The sequence below is a fragment of the Chanos chanos genome, chromosome 1 (genome assembly GCF_902362185.1).
Source record: "Chanos chanos chromosome 1, fChaCha1.1, whole genome shotgun sequence".
Taxonomy (NCBI): domain Eukaryota; kingdom Metazoa; phylum Chordata; class Actinopteri; order Gonorynchiformes; family Chanidae; genus Chanos; species Chanos chanos.
Genome location: NC_044495.1, coordinates 25,878,917 through 25,897,210, shown reverse-complemented (window position 1 = coordinate 25,897,210; position 18,294 = coordinate 25,878,917). Strand labels below are relative to the sequence as shown.

The following is an 18,294-nucleotide window of genomic DNA, read 5'->3' as shown; positions in this document are numbered from 1 at the left end:
GTAAAGAGAGGCCAATTATTACTTGCAGATCAAAGAGCCTGATTCTCAAAGGCTGATCCTCCATAGATTTTCCTTAGTGATGGTATGTCTTGGTATACTCTTGTTCTCATCAATAATTAGTCTGTCAACTTTTGTTCTCTGGCTCTTTTAAAAAATACATAGGCTCAGAAAGAGAGGCTTAATTATACTCCAGTCATGTCAAAGCCTGACTGGAGAAGGAGTTATCACACCATTTCACTGGAACATTGAGGCCGGGGCTCCTGTCTCATTCATCTCTGGAGTGACTCTGAGACGATTTTTTTATTGATATACCCTGATATACCCCGATATATCCTGATATACCCTGATATACCCTGATACGCCCTGTTATGCCCTGATAGGCCCTGATATGCCCTGATGTATTCTGATATACCCAGATATACCCTGATATACCCTGATATGCCCTGATATACCCTGATATACCCTGATATGCCCTGATATACCCTGATATACCCTGATATGCCCTGATATGCACTGATATGCCCTGATACGCCCTGATATACCCTGATATACCCTGACATACCCTAATATTCCCCGTCCCTGCTTGGGCACTAGCACTTATCACTGAGAGAAGTCTACCTCAGAGACATCTGTAGTGTAAACACAAACACAAACCTGTTTGAACATCAGCAGATAACTTGTACTATCCCAATGTTGCACATCCCTCTCTCTCTCTCTCTCTCTCTCTCTCTCTCCCCCGCTCTCTCTCTCACACACCAGTCAGTGTAACCCAGCCACTGTTTATGTATGTCTGCCCTGCCGTCAGTGCTCTCTCCTCTGGGCTGACGCATTGCTGAGACTCACCTTGAGTTTAGAGGAGACAGCAGGAGAGTACGGAGGACTTGTCTGTCCATTGATTGATGGGTATATTTAGGGACTCTCACCAGCAGAGTGTGCTGGACAGCTGAAGATGAGCGTGCTGGCGTGCGGCTTGATGACTGCGAGATAGAGTGCGTGCACGTATGACAGGATGGGGATGCGTGAAGGCTTTTGTGGTTTGTATATATGAGTATGCATATGAGAGAGCCAAAGGGTGTTTGCGCATGTTTTTAATTATGCATGTGTTTTTGCGTTTGTGTGTCGGTGTGTGTTGTTCTGTCAGAATCTCCAGTTTACCCACATGACTGAGAAAATGAGATTTTCCCGCTGTGAGGGGAGAGTGGAGACATGGTCGTTATCCCAGTCACGTCCCACAGTGTTCAGGCAGCAGTTAAAGGCTAAGCATCTTTAAGTGGTCAATGCTCCCTCCCTCCTATTTCTCTCTCCTTCTCTCTCCCTCGCTTTCTTTTCACACTCCTTCTCCTGGCTCATGAAAACCATCAAGCCTTTGAATCAACTCAGCTCCAACACTGCATCAGTAATCCTGCAGCTTTATTAATATCGTTTGTTCAGTTGTTTGCTCTTTATTCAAGTAATGTAGGTATACAGATAGAGCTTAAGCAACCTTTGAAACCCATCGCACTGAGCAGAGAGAGAGACTCTCTCACCCCCCCTCTCTGTGTGTGTGTGTGTGTGTGTGTGTTTTGGGGGGGGGGCTTGTTGTTCTATGGTACAAGGCTTGTATTGAAAAGCCGTTGGTCTTGTCAGACATGAAAATAGAGGGTTTTCAGTGTGCAAATACTAATGACTTATCATCAATTATTACTCACAGGTCTGTGGTGAGTGTTAGGACAGAGCGACAGATATTTCTTTTTTCTCCCCCTTTGCTTAAAATAGGAGCCTGAGGGTTTTGATGTTGCTTTCAAACACTCAGCTCACACTCTCCCTGGTCCGTGAGTAACAGGGTGGGGGTGGGGAGGGGGGATGGCTGTCATAGTGGCGATTGGCGGCGGAAACAGGCCACCTTGAAAGAGCCCTCAGTTCAGGCCCGAAAGCTTCCTCTGTTGGTTGCTATGGTAACAGTCTCCTCACACTGTGCCATAGTGATGCTGGTGATTTAGTATGGTACCATGCTGAAATTTCTGCCTTGCCATAGATGACGACCATCTTTATCCTATTATCTTTTTCTTTGAATTTTGGAAATGAAAGTGTGCAGTGCGGTGTAAATCTACAGAGGTAGGCAAAGGTAGATGTGACAAAGTCAGTCGTATGAATGTCTAGTCGCATACTGAATGGAACTAGGCTACACATGTATCTGACTGTTTGTCTGTTTGAGTGTATGTAAGCAAAAGATAAAGAGTGTTTTTGGTGGTAGAGAGGGTGAATTGATTTCCCTTGCGCCGTGCGGCCACTGTAAAATCCCAGCAGTCAGAGGCAGGGAGAAACACAGTCAAACTCAGCACCTGCTCCCTGCTCTCCCTCCACTGACCAGAAACAGGCATTTACAGGATTTATCATTGCTTAAATAAATCCTTCCCATTAAACACAATACAGGGAAAATCTCTCTTAGTGCAGCGTGGCATGCAGTTTGTTCAAATTGCCAGGTAGAGGTTTGTTGGCATTAATGGTTATCTTTCTAAACTGAAAGCAGGAAACCTACTTTTTTACTAACTGATACAGCGCATGTTCTTGATGTTCCCATCAGCCCTAGGAGGGAAGGGTTCAGAGTGCTTTGATATTCAGCCACAATGTCCCCAAACATGAAGAGAGAAGAGAGGCATTATGGGCCAGGTCCCAGCACTGGTTCAGGGATGTGGCTCTCTCCATGTGCATCTGATGAAATGAGAAAGGACTGGATGAAAAATTCATAAGCCATTGAGCATGAAACTTCACTTGGGAAAAAAAAAAAAGTTGTACTGTTAGAGTGCACATGAAAGTGTTTTTCCCCTCTTTCATGCTCCTCAAATGGGAAGAGTGGGAAAGAGGAGAGCAAGGAGTCAGATGATGAGATGGAGAGAACGTGCAATACAAACAGGGAAAGAGAGAAAGAGAATGACAGAGTATGAGGGAGGCCCCCTGGTGGTAAGCCACAGGCACAACACCGATAAAGTCCTGCTTCAGGATGCAAGTAGACGTTTAGAGTCTAACGCTGTGATCATATGTGTCACTGATACCCTTGCTTCACTCAGCTCCTTGTACTGGGCTGGTTTGAAATTTAAATTGAGTTTGGCTGGTGTTTACCGCTGAAAATTCCTTTGTGAACACACAATGTGGCCTTAAACAGCACACGCACGCGTCTATCAGTGCACACACATTCTCTCAAGCACTCCTCTGCCCCCTTATTGCCACTTCAGTGGTTCACAGATGTCTGAAAAGGCACACAGATGAACACAAGTGCAGGGCTCAGTTTACCTGCCAGTAAGTCAGTATTCTCTGTATGCCTGTGTGTATGAATGCTGGTTAGAGTCTTTATTTTAGAATCAATTATTTATCCATTCCATAATGCTCAACTGTGTACTGAGCAGAATAATTTGTCACATACACATGCGCCAGAGCAATTTGTTGATTTTGTAATGTGAAAAATTGCTCTCAAAGTTAGTTTTTCGCAAAGTCCAAGCTGTTGCAGTTTCCCAACTGTTTGTGGTATAGAGTTTAAGGCTAGGATGATTGGCAGCATGCAGTGTGAGCTGATATGAACTCTGTTAGTATTCAAGGCCAGCAGCACTAAAGCACCTGGGAGGATCCACAGTCTGAGCAGCTAGGCCTTCACAAGTGGACATTCTAACAGAGTGTGTTTTCGTCAGCCAATATGATGGAACTTTGATGTGTGTGTGTGTGTGTGTGTGTGTGTGTGTTTGTGGTGGGGATCTCAGATGAGGTAGGAACATGAAACAGAATCGTATAAAATTTAATGAGTTAAGATCAGACTTAAGAACCTTACAGCCTAAGGAGATATTCTCATCTGCTGTCGGCCAACTCGTAGCACAAATCAATCACAACGACCACTGTATGGAGTTTGTCCACGTGTGTCTGTGTGTGTGCATGCGTGTGTGCTTGCACCAGGTAGCTGATGTCTCTGAAATGGTTTTTCAAGAGGGAGAGAGAGCAGTATATCATCATGAATCACTACGGACCAGTTTTGCAAAGTTGTGAATATGTACATATATTAATGTCAAAGTCTTGTCACAAATCCTGTATAGCATTTGTGGATGTCCTTAAATTTCATCATCTTAATGACGTTTTTTGTTGACAGTTGTGATTTTTTTCAGGTATTTTCAGCAAAATCCTGGTCACAATCTTACATACTGCATACTCATGAGAGGAGAGAGACAGTTAACAATGAAGAGGTTGATTTTATAGAGACACTGTTTGATGACAAAGACCAAATAACTGTGAGGGCACACTATGTGCACAGTCTATCCCTGTTTTGACAGAAAGAGAGAGGGAGAGAGGGAGGGGTTGGCAAGAGAGAGAGAGAGAGAGCACTAATAAACTGCTGCTGTTCAGACAAACATTAAATAGGGGAGGGAGGGTTGTTGATGACCTCTGTCGTTATGACTCAGCTCTCTCCTACAGGGCTTTTCCCTCCCATACAAACCCTCTAACTCATTCAGCCAGTGTCAGGGCAGCAGAGCAGCAGGGTTGAACCCTGAACAGCGAAATGCTGTTCAGAGCAGCCACTTCCACATGTCTTTTACAACAACATCTGCTGTATTGTTTGGCTAAATCTTATCTATACTTGGATCAACTTGGATTACTACAACAGTCATAGAGAAAAATCAGCTGTTACTGTCTCACAGTTTCCTATTTTTTATGGGTGAGCCTTGTGTGTTTGTGTGTGTGTGTGTGTGTGTGTGTGTGTGTGTGTGTGTGTGTGTGTGTGTGTGTATGTGTGAGTGTACGTGTGTGTGAGTGTACGTGTGTGTGAGTGTACGTGTGTGTGAGTGTACGTGTGTGTGTGTGTGTACGTGTGTGTGTGTGTATGTGTGTGTGTACGTGTGTGTGTGTGTGTGTGTGTGTACGTGTGTGTGTGTACGTGTGTGTGTGTGTATGTGTGTGTGTACGTGTGTGTGTGTGTGTGTGTGTGTACGTGTGTGTGTGTACGTGTGTGTGTGTGTGGTGCGTGCGTGTGTGTGTGTGTGTGTTTGTGTACGTGTGTGTGTTTGTGTCTGTACAGTAAGGAGGAGATTAGGCGTGTGTTACAGTTGATGTGCAGGCTTGTGCATGCCCTGAAGCTTTGTGTGAAACACAGATAAAGGGCTTAATCCATATGCCCTCTATAAATATCATTACTCAAACACTGCATTTTTAGCTCATGGAAATGATTATCCACATACATATTCAAAGACACTCTCTTCGCTCTTGGCTGAAAATGACTGGATCTGTCATTGCATGTCTCGTACTGTAGGAATTCTCGGCTGTTAGGAAAAAGCCATGTTCTAATCTAATGACGGGGACACTGAAAAAAAACCCTTTTCTGTTATTACTTGCAAAATCGCCTCTCCAAAGTTCTACATCTGATTAACTTCATCTTAAGATTCTCTGACATTTGTATTTTATATCTGCCAACGAAGAAACTGTAAAAATGCCGTGCTGTTTAAAATGATCAGCTCTAATATGATTGCAGTTCAGATACCTAATAGCATGTACGTCTGTCCCATGTATTTATATATCATGTTGTGTGTAAATTTTGAGAAGCAGAGATTACCATAAATATAGACAAAAAATATTGTGTTTGGAAGTTGATATGCTTTCCTTTGCTTCTTGAATAATTAAGTCTCTCTTTCTTATATATATATATATATATGTGTGTGTTTTTTGTTTTTCCACAGAGCTTCCCTATGGCTGGGAGAAAATCGATGACCCTATTTATGGCAGTTACTATGTCGAGTAAGTTTGGGCCTTCTGTGATAAATATTTAATATGATGGTAGTTTCAATTTCCAATGTGCCTTACTGTTCTTTATTAATCAGCTTCATTACCAATCCGAGAGCACAGCGGCCTGGGAACAGCTGTTCCCCTTTGTGTGTGTGTGTGTGTGTGTGTGTGTGTGTGTGTGTATGTGTGTGTGTGTGTGTGTGTGTGTGTGTGCGCGCATTAGTGTGTGCGCATTAGTGTGTGCATGGGTGTGTGTGCGCGTCTGTGTGTGTGTGTGTGTGTGTGTGTGTGTGTTCATGCTCAGTACTGTCATTTTTCTAACTTAATATGCAGTCCTGGGTGAGCTGTGTCTATTTATAGCCTGGCTGGGTGTACTGTATCCCAGGACAGAGCAGAACCGAGGGCTTTGGCCCAGCAACAAAGTGCCTGGGCCTCTCACTCCATCATTTTAAAGCTGCTGCCAAAACTGTTTAAGTCTCATATTGTTAAGCACTTACTACACACCATCTGTTTTTCCATTTTTTTTTATAATTATATGCTACGCAGGTTTAGATGGTCCTAATGTAGTTTGTGAAGGTAAGCCACTATCAGAACATTTTTTATTCATTTTGGTGTTAATTTTCCTCTTCCCACTGGACTGAGAGTAGGACAGTGAAATAACACACTGATGTGTATAAGGGTAAGAAGTGATTTAATGCAATGGACAAAAACTCTCAAAGTAATTATTGGATATCAGAGAATATTTTGCTCAATGCTACGTCTATGGCAGACATCTTGATTTTACTTTAATCTACAAAGTAAACATGCCACAGATGCACATGTAGAATTATGAATCACACAATAACCTCATAAATGAGACACATTTGCTGAGTAGTAGTGATACAGATGTGTAGACGCCTGAGTTAAAGTGACCAGTTTGTTGAGAAATGCCTCACCAAAGCTCCCAAAAAAAAGATGTCAGTGCTCAAATGGAATTCATTGTTCGCATTTGAAGGTTTAGATTTATTACTCAACATCATAATTTTTAAATATATTAGAATAACATCTCATGACATATCGTGACAGTGTTAAAGATTTGAAGTGTTTGGAAGTTTTACGTGTAAACTGAAGTACCATCAGGATTTTATAAGTGGTCGCTGCAGATCAGACGCTTTATGTTCTTATGTAATCCACAGGGTTTCTGAATAGGGAGAGTTTGTTTGTTATATAATCCACAGGGTTTCTGAATAGGAGGACTTTATTTAGAGGGTGGACTGTAATGAATTAATGCATTTGTTATTAAATTGCTGTGGTTTAGTATAAATATCTGTCTTTTGGATATACCACAAGAAATTTGCATTAAGGAAATAATGGATGACGGCGTGTATTGTTCAGCAGAAAGACGTTTGTTTTATAAGACAGATTGAAAAGATTGTGGACAAAGCTTCATTCCTTCCTTTTTTTTTAATGTCCTCACATCCCCATCTTACTGTCCACAAACCATTCATGTTCACATATCTGGTAAATGCCTTGTTTCTCATTACAATGATGTGAGCTCTCTTTACTCAAAAGCATCCCTTTAAAAACTGAATTCGTGGCCATGCTTATTTCAATAAAGGCATTACTGCTTTTGCCTTTGATAATGTACCTCAATAGTGGCTAATTATTTCACGCTTTCAAATTACAATATTTATCATCCCCCACTCCAAAGACAAATCACATTAACTCAGAGGGCCAGTGCGGTACACACAACCCAATCAACCACTCTCTTCCTGCTCGTGGAAATCTGCTTCCAATTATCCATAACTCTGCTTACAGAAATTGGTCTTTTGAAAAAGATGATGTGTAATTGGGTGTGTATTCCACTGAGTGACTAAAGTTATTCAGTAGTGAGTGTACATAACATCAGACAGAGCTGGGGTATCCAATCAATCACTGTCATGGAAACTTTGGTATACTCCTCCTGGTCTTCTCTCTTTGCAGCCATATAAACCGACGGACCCAGTTTGAGAACCCTGTTCTGGAGGCGAAGAGGAGACTCCAACAGCAGCAGCAAATGCAAACCCAGGGCTTGTCGTCCTTGCCTCTGCCTACAATCTACAGAGGTATAGTTATGTTCTCTGTCTGCCCCCGCACACTTCTCTTCCCCCACTGAAACCACTATTGGCACTAATGAAGAGAGACTCAGGGAGGCCGCAGTTTCTTCTTTCTCTCTCTTGGGGATATTGGGCCCTCATCTCTACAAGAGCTGTTATTTTCCTAAGCTCCACCCACCACTGTACAATAAATACTTATACTATATTTACCCCCTCTGTTGAATACCACAAGACAGCAACACTTGTGTAATTTCACAATTTTTCCGTTTTCTGACGTGTTCTCCTTCTCTCAGTTACGTTTGAAATGTCGGTCTCCATGTACAGTATCTGTCACCATAGGTCTTGAATGAGCTCGTTGTTTGTATTTCTAGTAATGTTTCTAATGCAAGCTTAAAATTTGTGTCGTTTGTGACTTCAAGGTTTGTCACAGTAGCAGCATCACTTGGAAGACCACAGGCTGTATATCCATAGCTACAGGCTCAGGTTTTATGTGTGTCTACGGTAACACTTTGTGTGTCAGTGAGGGTTTCTCTCCTTTGTGACAGTGGAGGAGGGTCCCTCCTCTGCCACCTTACCACGGGCCAGGCTGGCTTACGTTGGCCCTGCCCCTGAGCGCTCCCACAGCCTCACCGACCTGTCAGAGGCCCCCCTGCACAGGGCCGGAGTGTTTGGCCTGCATGGTACGTCCTCAGGCCTCAGGCGCTCCCTGGTGTAGAGGAGGAATAAGTGCCTGTCGCTGTAGCCCAGTTAGAGGCCTTTCCCTTTATTATACTCAGCTTATCTGTAGCCCTCTAGTTTTTTGTTCCCATACGATTCTCTCAGTAAACAAGCGGAGGCTCGCTCATTTTTCTTTTTTTTCTTTCTTTCTTTCTTTCTTTCTTTCTTTCTTTCTTTCTTTCTTTTTTATTTGCTTGCTTATCTAGGTTATGCATGCACAGCCCTGGCTGGGAGCAGTTTCAGTCCCTTCACAGAGCATGCTATCATGTGGAGGACTGGCTGACATTTTTGGGAACTGCATTAATAAAACTTTTGTAAAATTGTTTCTAAATGAATAGATTTAAAGGTATGCTTAAATGAACAGTTGCCAATGTCCCCAAATTTGGAGCTCTGCACTGAGGGAGATTACTTTTTTTTTGGTGAGCTATTGGTTCTTGAATGTAGCAGTAAGGACTATGAGGGATTACAGTGTAATGTACTGTTTTCTCCATAGCCATGCAACTTTACAGAGCTTTCATCCCAAGCCTGCTTTCTCCATGCTGAGAGAACTGAAGAACCAAAACGCAGACACTGGTTTCTTCTGTCAGTAGTTTTTACTCCAGCTTTGGAATTTCATTACAAAAATTCATACCATGGTATCTAACACCTTTTTAATGGGTTCTGAGACTAATTATTGAAAGCATTTTTGTGCTCTAGTCATGAGATTTTGAAACTGGAGCAAAAACTTGCACAGTGCTGTACCCTACCCTGTGTGTTATTGCAGCAACCCTTCCTTGCTGTTATGTAGCCCTTGTTTGGCTCAGAGTACTTCTGTTGGCCACAGCGCCAGAGCTTTCCTTGACAGACATGACATGCTGCTTTTGAACTGGCTCTTAACTTTTTTAAATGTCAATATTCTTAGATTTAGATTTTTTTTGGTAGTTTCTCAGGGGATCTTTGCTTAGCTTCCTTACCAATATGCTTGTATGTGTGCGTGCGTGTTTGTGCGCATGCATGGGTGTGTGTGTGTGTATGTGTGTGTGTGTGTGTGTGTGTGTAGAGAAACCGCTGTTCACACGGGATGCCACGCAGCTGAAAGGTACCTTCCTGTCCACGGCACTACAGAAGAGCAACATGGGCTTTGGTTTTACCATCATCGGAGGAGACGAACCAGATGAGTTCCTGCAAGTAAAGAGTGTCATCCCTGATGGCCCAGCTGCACAGGATGGCAAAATGGCCACAGGTGTGTTCACACACACACGCACGCGCACGCACGCACGCACACACACACACACACACACACACACACACAATCACACAATCACACAATCACACTCACACATGATGGGGCATTTGAATGTTAAGTGATTCTCTTACTCATGCAGCATTGGATTGGAGATTGGCTCTGATATAAGGGCAATGTGTGTGAGAGAGAGGATGTAGCCATGGGATAGTCTCACTCTAACAGCACTCCCAGCTGGACAGTCTCTCTGATTGTTCCTGGGTGTGGATAGTCCTGCCAAAGTCTTTATTTGTGTGAAATTGTGAATGTGCTTGATAGTACCTATAATTGCTAGTGTTTCTGTACAGTTTCCTAATGCACTATGTGTCCTAAGCATTTGATAATTAACCCAATTGTTGCGCATCTAATTTAGCAAATGAAGGGCTTAATAACAGAGGGTGTATTGAGGTATATTTGTTTTTGCCTCTCTAAACTGGGGAACGGGGGACAGGAAACACGCTCAGTTTTCACATGCATATCAGTGAGTATTAGCATAAGTATTAGAAGTCCCAATTTATGTTCATGTGCTATAAAGGCTAGCACTTTTGTTTGTTAGAGAAAGTGGGTGTGTTCCTGTGCCAGTTTGTAGAGGAGAGAGAGAGAGAGAGAGAGAGAGAGAGAGAGAGAGAGAGAGAGAGAGAGAGAGAGAGAGAGCATGAGGGTGTCTGTGCTGCAGGCTCCTGCAGAGCTGTGTTTGTCTATTAATCACTGTTGGGCTTTATGAACACCATAACTCCAGGCCGGGCTGCTGGGAGTGAGACTGCAGCACTATTACGTCAGGTATAGAAAGACCATGCAGCTATTCTGAAGGTCAGCAGGGAAAAGCCCAGAAGTCCTGTCAGTTGGAACTTATTTATGCTGCAGCCTCAGTTGGTACTGCAAACAAGTCATCTATTGGTCTGTATTTTTAAGTCTTCTGATAGCTGAATTTGAGATCATGGATCCAGTTGTGTTGTAATGTGTTATGTTATTAAAGAGGCCCTAAGAGCTGTCCATAGCGTGTATTGCCTGGCGATGTGTCTAGCTTCAGTTCCATTCTGAAGCGGCACTGTAAACTCGATCTGGTTTTTGAGTGATTCATGATGCTTGTTCTCACCTGGGAGTTCTTCTCCCCTCTTCACATAGGTTTATATCCTTCATATCCTCTTTTCTTTTCTTTCCACTGTCTGTACCCTGAGCTTTTTGTCTTTCTTCCTTTGGTTTCAACTGTCCTCTCCTCTCTAAGTCTCTCCTCTTCTGTCTTCTCTTTTTTCTTGGTCTTTACCCCCCCCCCCCCTTTCCTCCCCTTGCTCCCTTCAGACTCTGTGCCCTACTTCAGCTGTGCAGCAACCCCATACAGATAAGGCACAGGCAGGAGGCTGAGGCCAGAGCTGCACAAGTGTGAAATACCCAATTCCAGGAGGATTATGTATGCTGCAGTGTGGTCACTGAGTTCCAGCTCACACCGAGAAATATGCACCACGTGATTTCAGACCTCCACAGAATTCAAAACCAAACTTGCAGTGGCAGTTAACTACAGACAAAGAGAGGAGGAAGACAGGAAAAGGGTGAGAGGGTGGGAGAGAGAATTAGTGAGTTAGTGAATGAAAGAACAGACCAAAACGTTTGAATGTCAGAAATGGAGAGCTGAGCTTTTGTGGTTATGATGCTGAACCTGTGCTGACCTATCCTCTCTGAGCCCTGCCTCATCTACAGAGAGCCTTCAGCCATCCCCTCCTGTCTGTCTGCTGGTAATGCCTGTACACTGACTGTCATCAGTGCTGCATTTAGTCCCACAGTGCCAGTGCACCAGATGGCTCCTCTGTCCTTCATTCTCATGGGGAACAGAGCGCAGACATGCACTTTGTGCCTGGTCCAGAACTTGGTCCTACGCGGCCCATTGTTTGTTACCACACCTTAAGGCCATCATTGCTTTGTAATACACCGCTAATCTCCAGTAATGGATAGTCGTGAAAGTGATGAACTTGCTATCAGACATTAACTTTGCTCTTCATTAGCACTCAAATTAATAGGAGATAGCTACTTCTGAATAAAATATATGGGTTTATTCATTTAATGGAATGGAACAGTGAATCATCCTAAGCATCAAATTGGAATGTACCATGTCTGTGCTTGTATGTAGGGGGAGGTTGCCGAATCCTTACTGCGGCTCTTTGATCTACTCTGACCATGAAAAATGCCTTTGAGAGAGAGAGAGGCTGGCCATCAGGAGGTCACGCAGATATCATTTGTTTTCTGGGAACACGTGAAGCTATTGATTTGGACACAGCAAGCTCAAGGCAAATGTCAAATGTATTTACTGAGATTAATTAAAATTCCCTCATGTCAGACTGCCATCAGGAGCAGCCAGTCCCATCAGCGCCGATGCTCGACCTGGAAATGAAACACATGCAGGATTCTCAATGAAAGAGACACTGTTTTCACGAGCAGCAGAAACGAATCATGATGTCCTTTTGTGTGGCAGATGAATGAAAAATATGGTGACACAAACATACACCTATGCCTGCCTCTTCCTCTCACATAGGAGCTTTTTTCTCATTTGCATAATAATAATGGTTTTAATAGAAAGTAATCATTATCATTATCAGTGAGGGCAGTTCATTCAAAGAGGGTGATTGAGCCTGTGTACCATCTTTGCATTCCCAGTTAATCAGCATCTAATGAACTGCAGGACTGAATCTCACTCCACTAGAAAGGGTAACTGTGCCTTTGAGTTGTGCACCAGAAAAAGATAGGACTCTTGCCAGTTGGAGAGCCATTATGTTCAGTGAACTAATGAGTATCAGCAGCCGCGTTACACTTTCTGAATTGCTTTAAAGGTGGAACAAGATCAGCTAAGGTGTGTGGAGACCTGTTGAAGCACTTGTTGTACAAGTGATTCAGAGCAGCCAGTAAACGGCACTGCTTAAAACATTGCCTGACTATCTGTGATGTCGAGAGCTTGGTTCAGGTTCAAATGGAGCTCAAATGCTTTGGCCTAAGCCTACATTTTAAGAGTCTCTGTCCTTGAGTACAATGTCAATTGTTGGATGTCATCCAGATTCCTCTTCATAAGCTATTGACTGGAGTTTGAATTCTGCTGAGATGCATTTGCATGGAGCTCTTTAGAGACATCACAGCAAAGCAGTTTAATAAATCTTCTAAGCCTGAAAGTTTTGAAAGTTCAGGCTGCGATGACAGTGTCACCTACAGTGGCATAGAAATTTACCATATCTAACAGGTAAAAAGGCCTCAAATCTAGAGTAACAGTCATCTTCATTTAGCATTTGGATTTATATTTGTGCTTAGGTATAGAAAACTATATTTCATATTTTTCATTATGCCCAATCTTATCTCACTTTGACTTTGACTTTAAATTTCATGAGTGGGAAAGACATAAATAAGGCTTGCCAGGCTCTGAGATATTAATATGAGAGAGAGTGACAAATTCTCTCTTCCCTCTCATAACTCATACTCCCCATGATATGCTTGCTTCAGGTGACGTCATCGTCTACATCAACGACGTGTGTGTGCTGGGCACCACTCATGCTGACGTTGTCAAGCTCTTCCAGTCCGTTCCTATTGGGCAGAGTGTGACGTTGGTATTGTGCCGCGGCTACCCGCTGCCCTATGACCCTGAAGACCCAGCCAGCAGCCTCATCTCACCCATGGGCCTGATGGAGCGCCCCCTGATGGTCAACGGTCGAAACAGCTACGACAACTACATGGAGTATATCACTCGCACCGCACGCTTTGTCCAGGACCACAGAGACCACCTCCAGCAGCAACCACAGGCCCACCCCGGCGACACCCACCTGGATGGCTCGCTCCCGCCCAACGCCGGGCTGCACGAGGACAGCGTCTCCATGGCGTCGTCGGGGGCGATGCAAAGCGAGCTGCTGACAGTCACAATGGTGAAGGGGGCAGACGGATTTGGCTTCACCATTGCAGACAGTCCAACAGGTCAGCGTGTGAAGCAGGTACTGGAGCCACTGGGCTGCCCAGGCCTGTGTGAGGGAGACCTTATCATGGAGATCAACCAGCAGCCAGTGCAGGGCCTGTCCCACACGCAGGTGGTGGAATTGCTGAAAGAGTGTGCCGTGGGTGCCGAGACCACTCTCGTTATCCAGAGGGGAGGGACAGGTAAGGGCTAGTGTTCTTTGTAATGTGTGACCTGGTACCAGGTGAGTTGTCCTTTGTATGTGAGTGACTGTGAGGGCAGACGTGTGCTTCTCCAAGTCTTCCACAAACATCTCAGTACATCAGTGGATGTTTATATGCAGATCCTGTATATATATATATATATATATATATATATATATATATATATATATGTGTGTGTGTGTGTGTGTGTGTGTGTGTGTGTGTGTGTGCATACATTTACGTAAACAAGTATTGGTTTATGTATATGTATGTAAGCGTGCTTAAACCACAGAGACCCATCATACAGCTTCTCTCTAAGCAACAAGCAACTTTGACTTGATCCACTAGCACACAGGTATTTTCATTTAGCTGTTGTTATGGTGACGGCAAATCTCTCTCCCTCTGCCTCTCTGTCTCTCTCTCTCTTCCTTTTGTCTTTCATCCTCAAGGACTCCTTTACAGAACGAGGTCCTTCTTAATAAATAAAGACTGATTGATTAGTTTGACTTCCTGTTGTCCTTGGCAAAGCGCTTACTCATTTTGGAAACCAAGTCTTTGCCTTTATTTGAATATTCTGTGACCTTTGTCTACAGTTGCAGCGGTGGGAGATCAGAGCAGGTAAAAATAGGCATTGACGTTCACTGAGCGAGGAGGAGGCACCACCAACTCACTTCATTTATTTCTGTCTCTTCCGATTTTTTCAGTAACTCCTGGGTTGAGACTGATTCACAATTTGGCGTGCTATATGAGATCATCGTAACTCAGCCAAAGACATATTTGGTGGTGGGTTTTTTTTTGGGGGGGTGGGGGGGGGGGGCGCATTGGATGGAGTTAGTGTGGGCTGTCTTTCTTTATGTGAAGTGGAGGCCCGTATCCTGTCAGTATGACATCTTATCCAGAGGTTAATAGCCTGTCGAGCAAGGGAAGTCCTATCTGAATTTGTGCTGATTGTTCTTTCATTACGTGTGGGTCGGCTCTGTGGCTCAGATGATCATTTGCTGAAGTGGATGAGTTTTAGAAGTTCGCACGTTTGCTCTGATTTCCCATTACAACCATTTGAGAGGTAGTTTCAGATTTAATTCTAGCCATACTCAAAGGGGGTATTTTAAGATTCAGATTCAGAGTTTGAATCATTTACCGCTGCAATTAGAGGATTTCGAAGCCAAGATTTTGAAATGTTTTAAATTTGACCTTGATAAGCGCAACCTTTCACTTCCTCAGGCACTTTGGCAGCTCAAGACACATTGCATCAGTTCATTCAGTATTACAGATAAGAATAAAGTTACACACTTTATCTTAATCTCTCTCCTTAAAATCATTCTTACTGTCTTTCTCAATTCTATGTAACAATATTCTCTTTTGATTGACACAATTTTCACACTTATTTGTGGAGTAAACCATAACTACCTCTTCAAAAGGTTTGATGCAGTAACACACAATTTTTAAAGCCCTTGCCGTTATCCTGTGTGTTATGAGAGAGAGAGAGAGAGAGAGAGAGAGAGCAATCCTCATCGTTTAACTGAAGTGACTCAATCTTGTTCCATCTCAGTGTAGAGCAAAGGTTAATGGCTCGACATGAAGGCTAGTTAAGCCGGCTGTGATTAGAAGGCTGGGATTAAGCCTGCGCTCCTGAAGTGAGGCCAGTGCTTAAACTGGGTGAATTGGTTGCACGTGACTCAGCACTATAGACATCACAGGCAGATGCAATCTCTCTCTCGCTCTCTCTCTCTCTCTCTCTCTCTCACACACACAAACACACAGACACATGCGCGCACACATGCACATGCATACACACCCATTCACAAGAGCACAGCAATACCCACAAATGTAAACGCCAGGTATGAACATGAGTTACTATTAGTTATCAAAGTTGTCAAAGACTATTGATCTCAGCTGGTTGTGTCTGCAATAACATTCCTCACCCGTCACTTTTTAAGTCAAATTCACAGTGCTCCTGACCTTCTGGTATATATTTTAATGTGTGAAACAGACGTGAAAAAAGCCTTTTTTCAGTCATCTTTGAGGTACATGGCAAGTTCTTGAGAAGTCAATACCCTCTCCTTCTGGCCTTGGGTCAGTAGCTATGGCTAGTACCCATCAGGGGTCTCCTGAGATAAAATCAGCTCTATGGTTTGGCATATAGCTTTAGCCACAATAACCATAAGAACCTTTTTAGGTGTATTTGTGTGTGCGTATGGGTATGTGTGCGTCTGGAAGTATAGAGGTTGATGGAGGGCCTCCACACAGCAGAGCTCAGAAAGGTCAGTGGCATTTGCTAATGGATTTAGCAGAATATCAGTTTTATTAGACTGACATATTGAAATCCAGATTGTGTTTAATAGGAGAAGGGACTGGCAAGGGCAGTGACCCACAGGCAGACCAAGAGTTTGCCTGTCCTGACAGGGTTTTTGAAGTGATGAGAAAAGCAACAGTCATGCTTGTTATTATTTGTGCATGAGTGTGTGTATGTGTGTATCTGCATGTGTGTGTGTGTGTGTGTGTGAGTGAGTGAGTGACAAATGAAGCAACTCAGTCAGTGCTCTGTTGGAAGCCGAACTGTTGAGAGTCTTTATAAGCACGTGGAATGCAGTCTGATGGCTTATTCATAAGCAAACTCAGTTATATTTAGTTCCCCTACACACGGTCTCATTCTGCATTTTGACCACCCTGACTGCCTAAAGCAGTGCACCGGTGCCACAGCACCTGCTTTTTCACCTCCCCGTCACTGATGAGCAGAGAGTCCATGCTAAAGTTTATGAGACAGGAACCAATCCAGTCTGTTTTGTGTGCACAGGGTTCATGTAAAACAGCTTCAGCTGTTTCTTCCTGGTGTGCCCCCTTCCACTGCCCAATAGGAAATGAATTCAGGGTGTGGAACTGACTGCCTTTAAACTGCAGGTCAGAGAAAGCTGAAGCAATAATTCTGTTCCACCATTCCGTTTGCTTTTAATACAGGTGTAATGTCCAACATGGAAGGAATGCATCTGAGCGGTTGCATAGATCTTGTTTCTCCATGAACCCAATCAAGGGATTGGGCACTGAGCGTTTAGCCAGACCATTATAAACCATAATAAAACTGTCACCATTCCATTGAAATGATGTTCCACTTCTTAATATGCAGCAATTTGGCCTTCCTGTCAAGGGATCGGACACTAGCCATTCATTCTAATTACATGATCTCCTCTGTCTCTCTCTCTCTCTCTCTCTCTCTCTCTCTCCCCCCCCCCCCCCCCCCTCTCTCTCTGAGACCTTGTCGTGTTCCACAGATCTGACCCATACACTTATAGATTATGTCTCCCTAGCAGGCTAGTCTGCCTCTTCCCTTTTCAGCTGACATAACATACATGTCAATGGCTGAGGAATTCTCTGTCTTTAACTACCAACCCTGTCCAGAATGTTTGCAGATGCTCCACCTTCGAAGCTGCACGTTGGATGAGTGTAATATAGAGAGTATTGTGAGAAAGTATCACAGTCAACATGTCCAGATGGTGGTATGGGCAGCATGGCCATGTGCTTTTCCTTTAATAAACTGTCACTGAGGAACAGACGGATCTGTCAACACTCATCACCAGAGTGCTGGCCATCATGCCATCTGCTGGTTCACTTTGGCAAGCAAGAGTTCACTCAGCTGAGGAGTTTTGACAGTGTTATTACAACCTTGCTTTTGCCTCTGAGCCTTACCACACTGTTGTGTCATTCTCATTCTGCATCTCTATGGCAACCCCGATATGATGGGGATCTCACCAGGTCATAAACGATCAGCTGTTACAATAGCACGGTTGTTTGTGTGGTGGTCTGAGGTGACAATGAATATGAATAAAAGAGAGGCTGTGTTTGGTAGTGCTACTGAGATGTGTTCATTTCCAAGGTCTCCAGTGCATTTATGGATTCAGCTCCTTGCTCCTTATCTTTCGTTTGCTGTTGAGCCATAGGTTTTGTTTCTCATGTCTTCAAATGCGCACAGCGAGAGTGAAGTACTTAACATTACGCTTTAGTCGCTCACTTTAAAGGCTCTCTGTGGCAGTGTTCAAATACAATGCAAGCTTTATCCTGTAACATTCAGGGCTTATGTGCAGGCTAGTCATTCTTTCCTGGAGGTTCAAAGACAGATTTTCTTTGATGTTCAAATATTGCAGTGATTTTTCTCTAAAATTTGATGTCTGTACACATGTACACTTTGTTTGTTTGTTCGCTTGTTTGTTTGTGGTTTGTGTGTGTGTATGTGGGTGTGCGCGTGTGTGTGCATCTGTTAGTTTCTGTTTCTGACACAATCTCTGTGATGCTACGTATGCAGACATGATTATTCATATCCTTAGTGGACTGTTGCTCAAAGCCCAAGGTGGTGCTCTGTGGATCAGCAGTGGAGACTTTTAGAATCCTATT

The 18,294-nt window shown here is 43.6% G+C and overlaps 1 protein-coding gene across 1 annotated transcript in view; it reads left to right on the top strand.

Moving 5' to 3' along the window:
• magi2a (membrane associated guanylate kinase, WW and PDZ domain containing 2a) overlaps nt 1-18,294 on the top strand; it is a 121,945-nt gene that overhangs the window by 83,946 nt on the left and 19,705 nt on the right. Inside the window, exons 7-10 of the mRNA XM_030767767.1 lie at nt 5,691-5,748; nt 7,699-7,820; nt 9,568-9,750; nt 13,267-13,911. Of these exons, the coding sequence (XP_030623627.1) occupies nt 5,691-5,748; nt 7,699-7,820; nt 9,568-9,750; nt 13,267-13,911 (1,008 nt within the window). The remainder of the gene's footprint in view (nt 1-5,690; nt 5,749-7,698; nt 7,821-9,567; nt 9,751-13,266; nt 13,912-18,294) is intronic.